The sequence below is a fragment of the Wolffia australiana genome, chromosome 5 (genome assembly GCF_029677425.1).
Source record: "Wolffia australiana isolate 7733 chromosome 5, ASM2967742v1".
Lineage (NCBI taxonomy): Eukaryota > Viridiplantae > Streptophyta > Magnoliopsida > Alismatales > Araceae > Wolffia > Wolffia australiana.
The window spans coordinates 18,053,258-18,063,152 of record NC_135839.1 but is presented as its reverse complement, the minus strand read 5'-3'; the positions used below and the strand labels follow the sequence as shown (position 1 = coordinate 18,063,152).

General features: G+C 41.1%; 1 protein-coding gene across 1 annotated transcript; it reads left to right on the top strand.

Annotated features, from left to right (window-relative positions):
- Positions 1 to 5,124: 5,124 nt before the first annotated feature.
- Positions 5,125 to 7,496, top strand: LOC144703423 (peroxidase P7-like). Its single transcript, XM_078575592.1, has 4 exons — positions 5,125 to 5,246; positions 5,327 to 5,558; positions 6,464 to 6,721; positions 6,825 to 7,496. Exons 1-4 carry the CDS (start codon positions 5,125 to 5,127, stop codon positions 7,374 to 7,376), a joined length of 1,164 nt encoding a protein of 387 aa, XP_078431718.1. The 3' UTR covers positions 7,377 to 7,496.
- The last annotated feature ends 2,399 nt before the right edge of the window (positions 7,497 to 9,895 follow it).

The window sequence follows — 9,895 nt, the reverse complement described above, 5'->3', positions numbered from 1 at the left end:
CAAGAGGAATGTAGGACTCATATAGAAATCCTACTATAATTCCTGTTGCGTGGACCTTACTCAATGCAACCTTTTCCAACCTTTTAATTATCTTTTAAATATTATTTAGCCTGAATAACTTGAATGTACAATTTGAAACTAAATCAAGCTCCAACATCCAAATAAACGCATGAGAAAGTTATGCATAAATCAAGGAAATCATAAAACTCGTTATCATGGAATTCATGGCGCATGGGCTAGAGGAAGGGGTATAAGATACATCTGTCTCTTATCGTTGAGCCAAAAACAATGTCAGAAAAAAGTAGGAAATGTTTATTTGCAATATATACGTATTTTATATATATATTTATATATACTTCCATCTCTCTCTCTGGTTGTTTCCCTCTCTCTGGCTCTCTATATATAAATATATCAGGTTCTCTCTATCTCTCTCGCTGCTCATCTTTCGCTTATCCCTCTTTCTTGTTTCCCCTGTGTTTCACTCATTGTTCATCTCTCCCTCTCTCTCATTTATAACCTTTCTTCCTGCCTTTTCTCCTTAAGATTTTAAATAATATATACAATACTTTCAACTTAATTGATAAGCGTGAGCGGTTTGGTATTCTTCCCCAGAACCACACGGCAAACTATGGACAGTAAAATATTCACCCAGTTGGGGTAAATTCCCAACAAACCGCGCAAGCATTTCTTGTCCTAGAGGCCAGCAAAAGGCCAAGCTACTGTTAGAGCAAGTACCTTCCATTATAGAGAGCGAGATTTTGAGAGAGATAAAAAGAGAAGACGTTCACACCCAAGAGAGTAGACGTTCAATGAAGTACCATCACGGTCGATCATTCTAGATTTATGTATGATTTTATACAATTGACGATTGATGAAGAATATGAGTCAACGGCCAATCCCCTTTAGATGGTTGACAGTACTTACACAGTCTCTCCCCTCCAGTCGCATTGTCACCTACTCCGTCCAGCCTACCCAACCTGCCATTTGGTCACCCTGTTTTGCTTGATATTGTAGGGAAGCCTCACGCAGAAAGATGACTGGGTGGGTTTCCCCCCTTTTGGGGGTCAACCTTGGATTGGCGTCAAATTTAGAGAGATTGTGCTACCGACGCGCATTATATAAGGAGCTGCGCTACCTTGGAGAGCCTCACCACCGCAGCTCAACTGGCAAAAAGACCAAACTGACTCAATAGAGCACTTGTTGCTCACTACACAACAATTGAGTACTTAGGTAGCAGGTCCATCGCATGCTCTATTCTTATCATTTTCCTATGTGTGTGCATGGGGAACATCCAGTTGAGTGTGAACTTCTACACCCAAAGCTGGCCAAACCTCCCGAGAATAGTCCAAACTGCCATGCGAGGGGCTGTGTGCAATGACCCTCGACTGTTTGCCTCCATCATATGCCTCTTGTTCCACGACTGTTTCATTTATGTACGAGGGTTTTGCACTCTCGAATAGACTAGATCGATGATGAATCAAATAGTAGGTCCTCAATGACATTCTTGAATGAATTGTTTAATGACTATAAATATTTAAATTTATCATTTAAACATTATTTAACACTAAATTCATGAAGTTGGCCTAAATTAATTATTGAGTATTTATAAGTATTCTTATAGACTAAGTTCACTTGACTCATAGAGTCAAATGGAATGAATCTCACTTCTCTTTTAAAGTTTTTAACATTTCAGGTTAAGGTCTTATTTGAGGGTTTTTGGGCTAAGGAAAAGAGGTTTAAGAAGGCCCAACTATCTTCAGAGCTCCATGAGTGGCCCAGAGTTACAGCTTGCTAACTTTAAAGGTCCTTTAATGAGCCTTTAATCCAATTAAGGCCAAATCTTCAAAAAAAGGCAAGCCAAGTGATGGGGGACCATCCAGTTGACGCCAGGACGGCACGAATGCAACCATGCCGAGCTGCTCGTGCCAATGCTCGTCATCCGGGATTCAAGTACTCCGTGTAAGCATTTCTATTTTAGTATTTTCATTTTGTTGTAATTTTATTTTTGGACCTTACAGACTGGGCCGGTGTTTGGGCCTCGTCCTTGTTATGTTTTTTTTTTGCTTGTAACCATTAAAGTGAGGCCGAACCATGTCTCGCGACGGTTCGTCCTCTCCACGATCTCACTTGGCACCTATCCTCACTATATAAGGGGATATCATGCCCAAGTGAAAGGTTGAGGCATTTGTTGAAGAATTTCCAAGTTGTCTCCACATTATCGTAGATAGGAACTAGAGTGTAGAGAGGAGTGGCTAGCCTCGCCCACGTCGAGATCACTCCGTGGTTAGAGCCCGCGCCGTCACGTCGAGATCACTCCATGACGACGTGTCTCAACGTCCCCATCGAGAATACTCCGAGGACGCCTAAAGATTCAAGAATCCGTCATCTCTTGACGCCTGAAGACTCCTTTGACGAGATTACTCTGAAGGTGTTTGAAGACTCAAGAAGTGCCACTGTCACCTTCCGCCAAGATCCCGCCAGCTGCCAAGAAAAGTCCTCTCACGAATCAATAACTCACCATTCTCTTTGAGGATTCTTGGGTGGTTATTTTCCAAGAAGTCCTTTCTTGGGGGTTGCCCTCGCTCACACCATAGGTTCCGCCGTCGCCCTGTCGCCTCACGCCCGTCCATCGTCATGCACCCATCGCAGCCCCGTGCAGTCGGCCTCCTCCCCGGCACACCTGCTCGCGGTCGCACCTGCAGGCTCCTCCGCGCACCCTGCCCCGCACACGGTCTCTGCGCCAGGCCTCTTCCGTTGCGCGCCTGCCCGTTGCCGCGCGCGGCGCCTCTCCCCTGCGCGCCCTGCCACGGCCACGCGTGGTTCTCCTCTCTACACGCGCGGCCCATCCTTCCGGCGCGTCCGGCTTCTCCATCGCACGCCCTTCCCTCCTGCACGCGCACCCGGCCTCCTCTGCCGTGCGCCAGCCCTTGCCGCGCGCAGCGCCCCTCCTCCACGTTCCCTGCCGCGGCCACGCGTGGGATTCCCCTTCGCACGTGCAGCCCACCTGTTCGCGCGCCCGGCCTCCCCACCGTGCGCCCTGCCCTCCTGCATGCGCGCCCGGCCTCCTCTGCCATGTGCCAGCCCTCACCGTAGGCGCATGCCTCTCCCTCGAGTGGCCTGCCCATTGCCTGTGCATCTGGCCCCACCGCCGTGCCCAGCCGTCGCCTCGTGTGCTGGTCTCCCCTCCGCGCGCCCTACTCTGCCCCTCGCGGTCGAGCTTGTCGAGTTCGTCTTCGTCATCAATGGAGGTAAGGGAGTTGAATTCAACTCCCCCTCAGGTCGATTTCCAACTCAACCTTCTATTTAACCTTATATAGAATAAAGGGAGGATAAAGACTTGTTTGCTATTTCATGACTAAGAAATGGCAGGGAAGTCCCAGATCCCCATCAGAGAAATGAAATTCAGGCTAAGGAAGAGGATCATGCACCTAGTGCTAATCCTCGACCTTCCACCTATAGGCCTACTACCCCCTATCCTTCAGCACTTAAAATCCCCAAACCATCACCTGAACATGAGGAAAGACTACTAGAGAATTTTAAGGAAGCCACAATAGCGTACCAATCGATGACATGATCAAATGTGCCCCTTCCCCTAAAAATATCTCAAAAACTCTTCCACTAGGAGGCCTAAAGAAGGAGTTAAACTATCAGAAAATGCCTCTAGCATCTTAAATGCCATACCTCTGAAAAAAACTGATCATGGAGCTCCATTTATTACATGTGAGATTGGAGGAAAGACCTATTCCAGAGTACTTTTAGATACAGGAGCCATCATTAGAATCTTACCAAAAATACTATTTGATCATTACAAATTTAGGAAATTAGAAGAAATTTGTATGGATTTACTACTGGCTGATGAGAAAATTAGATTAGAGGATATTATAATCACTGCGGAAAATTGTGAGATTATGGTTGATTTTATTGTGCCAGATGTCAAAGTCAAAGAAGATCTTAGCCTAGCACCCATTATCCTAGGAGGACCCTTGCTAGTAACTTCTAGGACTATCATGAATTGGGAGAAGGTTACGGTAGAATTTAAAGCAGGAAATGAATGAGTTAAATTAGATATATCAAGGATGATCAAGTACCCTAGAGGAAGTGATGAGGACTTGAAAATGTGTGAACATGAACAAGATGTAGAATCATTTAGGGCTTACCTTTTAGATGTGAAAGATATTCACCATGAGATTCTAGAGCTTAATCCACCTGAGTTTTCTAGACTTTTACCTCCAAGCCAACCTTTGGAATTGAAACCACTTCCATCGACCCTTAACTATGCATTTCTAGACTCTAGGAAAAGTCTACATGTAATTATTTCTACACACATTACTCAACCCCAAGAAGATCAGTTACTATAAGTATTAAAGGAGCATAAGATAGCATTAGGATGGACATTTGAGGATATAAGAGGGATCACTACTTCAATATGTGAACATGGGATTTTTTTAGAAGAAAACTCAAAACCCACTAGAGAATCTCAACAATGGCTGAACCCACACATTAGAGAAGTTTTAGAAAATGAAATCCTTAATTGGATAGAAGTAGGAATAATCTATGAAATATTTGATAGCTAGTGGGTTAGCCCAATACACATGGTCCCTAAGAAATCACGAATAACTCTTGAGATTAATTATAAAGATGAAGAGGTGCAGAAAATATTAACCACTGGATGGAGGGTCTGCATTGATTATAGGAAGTTGAACAAAGCAATCAAAAAAGACTATTACCCTCTCCCATTCATTAACCAAATTTTAGAAAAATTATCAGTACAAAATTTCTTTTGTTTTCTTGATAGATATTCAGGATACAGTCAAATAAACATCCATCCTGAAGATCAAGAAAACATTACGTTCACTAGTCCAATAGGCACATATGCATTTAGACGCATGCCATTTGGTCTATGCAATGTTCCATCCACCTTCCAAAGATACAGGAATGGATTATTTTCTGATTTAGTAGGCAACTGTTTAGAGATTTTTATGGATGACTTCTCTGTTTTTGGAAATACATTTCAAAACTGCCAACTAAGTCTCTCCAAAGTACTTAAAAGATGCATTGATTGTAAATTAGTCCTAAGTTGAGAAAACTCATTTTATGGTGTAGGAGGGACTGGTTCTAGGATACATGGTCAGCAACAGTGGGCTGGAAGTGGACAAGGCCATGATACACGTCATCAGGGATCTTCCAACGCCCATAAACCTAAGAACCCTTAGGGGTTTCCTAGGCCATGCAGGTTTCTACAGGAGGTTTATTCTCAACTTTGCCATGATTTCAAAACTCTAACTAACATTCTCTCAAGTAAGAAAAATGATATTATTGTACGTAGAACTGCTCTTGATGCATTTAATGACTTTAAAGAAGCTCTCAAACAAGCTCTCGTCTTGCAACCTCCTGATTATAACTTGCCATTTGAGATAATGTGTGATGCTTCTGACTTTGCTATAGGGGCACTATTAAGTCAAATAAGAGACAAGAAACCTGTGGCCATCTACGATGCTAGCACAACCTTAGGAGATGCTCAAATTAATTACTCCATTACTGAAAAGGAACTGTTAGCAGTCATTTTTTATTTAGAAAAATTTCGGCCTTATATACTTTGGAGCAAGATCACCATCTATACTGATCATGCTGCTCTTAAATATTTGATGTCTAAAAAAGAAGCTAAACCTAGGCTCATCAGATGGATATTACTATTACAAGAATTTGACTTAGAATTAAAAGATAAAAAGGGGTGTGAAAATGTTGTGGCAGATAACCTCACTATGATTACTTGTGCTGAGTCGTTACTTATCCAAGAGTCATTCCCCGATGAGCAAATCTTAGCCATCCAAACAGGGAATGTGCCTTGGTTTGTAAATATCGCAAATTTTTTGGTGATAGGAAAAGTACCTTTTGATTGGAAATGCAATGAGAGAAAGAAATTCTTCAATGATATCCGATATTACTTTTGGGATGAGCCACACCTTTTTCATCAAGGGGTTGACCAAATTCTTAGGAGATGCATGCCCGAAGAAGAGCAACTCACCATCCAATCATTCTGCCATTCCATACCAGGAGGAGGTCATTATTCTTCTAAGGTAACAGCCCACAAGGTATCAAAATGTAAATTTTACTAGCCAACTCTCTTTAATGATGCCCATGAGTTTCATTTAAAATGTGTTTCACGTCAAGCTTTTTACAAATATTATAAGTATGAGTAAAAATTCTACTAAATCTACTTACTTTGCTTTATAGGTAAAAAACTGTAAGTATAAAACAAACTTATACAAAACTACTAAACAATATTTTAAACTAATAATTCACTAACTAATACTTTGCCCAATGTGGATCGAGCCTAACTATGCCTAGGCTAGTAAGGACCATAAAACATGTTATTTTAATTCAGATTACCTAAATGACTATAATTAGTGATTAATTTATACACTAATAAAAGCCAAAATCTGAGTTATCAACAAAAAGTTAGCCTGTCAATAATTACTCTTCTTCATCCTCGCGTCTGACGTCTTGTCCCGCGTGCACTTCTGGGCAGGGCTGCGACGGATCCGTGCTTCTGGCGGACACCCCGACGTTCACCGGCGAACAGAACGCGTTCTCGAACAGGAACTCCATCCGCGGCATGGACGTCATCGAAACTATCAAGTCCGCCGTTGAGGCTGCGTGCAACGCCATCGTATCTTGCGCGGACATCCTCGCGCTCGCCACCCGAGACGGCGTCGTCTTGGTGAGCACTCTATCATCGATCAAACGCTCAAGTACAGGAAGAAACCCCGTAGTATCTATCTATCCTCTAACCAGCTAAATCCGCGTTTCGGAAACTCCCGCAGAGCGGAGGGCCCTCGTGGACGGTGCCGCTAGGACGCCGAGACGCGAGAACGGCGAGCCAGAGCGCCGCCAACAGCAACCTCCCTCTTGCATCCTCGAGCCTATCCACTCTCATCACCAGCTTCCAAAACCAGGGCCTCAACCTACGCGACCTCGTCGCGCTGTCCGGCGCGCACACCTTCGGCCTCGCCCGCTGCGTCACCTTCCGCAACCGCATCTACAACGATACGAACATCCAGCCCGCGTTTGCCGCCACCAGGAGGGCCACCTGCCCGCAGTCTGGCGGAGCCGGCGACCTCGCGCCGCTCGACGTCACCACTCCGAATGCCTTTGACAACGCCTACTACATCAATCTCATGTCCAGGAGAGGTCTCCTCCATTCCGACCAGGAGCTGTTTAACAACGGCTCTGCCGACTCCATCGTCCGCGGCTACGCCAACAACAGGGCCGCCTTCTTTAGGGACTTTGTGGCCTCCATGGTGAAGATGGGAAACATCGCCCCTCTCACCGGTTCCAACGGAGAGATTAGGCGAGTGTGCAGCAGGGTGAACTGATTTTCTCTGCCTGCAACCACTTGTTGTTGTCTTCCTATCTTCCTATTTATATTTTTGTTGCTCGGTGGAGCAACACGACATATTCTTCTTCTCTTAATAAAAATCACTTCTTGGCTATAACTTAGTGTAGAGAACTCCTTAGGAGTAGTAAGTACTCGCGATAAGCGTCTCATGGGGGATTAAGGAATGACTTCCTTTTCCCGAAAAAATCTTAGCGAAACATTTATTTAAATAAGGCTTTAATGCCCCGGCAGGTCCCGGTGTCACCCTTCGGGTCGGTCAAATGTGCGAGCTTTTTTCCAGCTCTGCATCTATTAAAATAAAACCTTGACTTCCGTTAAATACTAAATCTTTGGCAGTTTACGTGGAAGATTAATATTTGTTCAGTACGAAGGCTACACTACTAACATTACGTGGATGATACATAATTCTTCTTGTCACAACATGTTGACTTGCAAGATATGTTTACCACACTACTGAATAAGTGTATATATGTTTCAGCCACCGAATGTGCGCCATTTAAGGTATATTTTCTCATTATTCTATTGATCTAATCCGTCATGTTTTTTAAACAGATTTCTGAGTAGATTGAATAAAATCCGTCATATTTAACTATGCCGCATTATTTTTAAAAAACCAACCACATGTAAACAAACCCATACGCTTTTACGCAATACCAGCCCGCCAAACAACCTTTGGGGTATCTATGTGACCTTAAGATTTTAACCCCATACTACTATGAGCTCATTCACATAGTACAACGAAATTGCACGGTTCCATTGTCTATTTAATAAAAAACAGAGCGCCGCATTCGATAAACTACTACAGTGATTTTATGTTATAGCTTTACTTTCCTTGTAACAGTGCCAAACATACCTAATTTGAATTGTTTCCCATAGAAAGCCTGGTCACAAATTAAGATAGATTACTGAAACATACGTACTCACCTCTTCACACAATACCCATATTTCATCCTCATACATTGGTGGTGATATAGAAACCAAGACTCCCTAGTCTACAATTTTCAAGAACAAAACTGTTACATGTATTCAACTTACTCACACTCAGACATCACTCACTCATACGTACTCAACCATTACCCCCTCTTGTACGTGCATCATACACTAGCAAATACCTATTTAGTTATTATATTTTTTAAAGTCCGATTTTTAAATCAACATTTTGACATATTATCACAAAATAGGTTTCTTCTAGTAGATTAATCCATAGGCTTTAACAACTTTCTGTTTTTAGCATAACAAATTAGGATGTTTAAACAGTCTATCTCTTAATTAATTGTCGGGCATAATGGTCAGATCACAAAAAACAAATTACCTTGAAATAATGCAAACATTAGATTCATACAATCATCTTCTAGGTACATCCGTCCGTTTTAATCGTAAAACAGTTGAATTTTTTACTTTTCTATTCTTGATTTTATTTTCATCACACTTGAATATTAGTTTACTTGAGCATGGCTTTTTCAAATAATAATATTTTTTAATCCGAAAAAATTACGCAAAATTGACACAACATTGAATTCTTGATCATATATTCCATAAAAAAATCTTAACAATGTATGTAAATTTGAAATGGCGAAAGTGATAGACTGAAGAACGGTCAAAAGATTGTCTTCCTAAAAATTGGTCTGAAACAACCATGCTCAAGATCAACGTCCTAGATAACTTATGAATGAATACTTGGTATTTGAGATTTTAATAACCTTTAGGTCCTAACGCATGTTCCGTTTTCTAGGATTGACAAGCCAAGACACTGAGATTTATGTATTTGCTTTAATGTACTACACATATAGAGATTAAGAGATTGACTCACATGTTTTATACTCGTCTCTAAAAATTATTTTTGAAGATTATTAATCTTGGGGTTCCTGATGTTTAGGGATGCAAAATTACTTTGAGACTAGTTCTAGAGTCTAGATGCTAGATAAATATCGCGATAGAGCTTTAACATAAGTAGATTGAACCTCTAGACGTCGCATGAAGAGAGACCACAATAGAGAGAAAAAGGAGAAAGAGAGGGAAAGGGAGGCTAAGAGATAAAGAGACGTCAAAACAATTTTTTAATAAAATCCAGTAATTCCTAAGTATCTTAATGGTTCATATAAATTAACTATATATCCCAAAAATGTTTTGACGTCAAAACATTTTTTTAGTAAAATCCAATAAACCCTAAGTATCTCAATGGTTCATATAAATTGACTATATAGCCCAAAAATATGGATATATATACATATTCATTATTCAATTTTTCATATATTATGAATATAATATCAAAAAATTATTAAGAAAACAAATTTTGACTCAAAAAAACTTATTTTATTTTATAATATGACATCATAAAAATCATTAAATATACTTTAAAAATGAAGAATTCAAGGCATGATTCTAAAAATAGATTTAATCTTTTTTTTTAACATGCATGTATAATCTTTTTAATATGGATAAATGTGTAAATATCAGCATATTAACCTACTAATATTGTTTGGTATGAAAGATCGA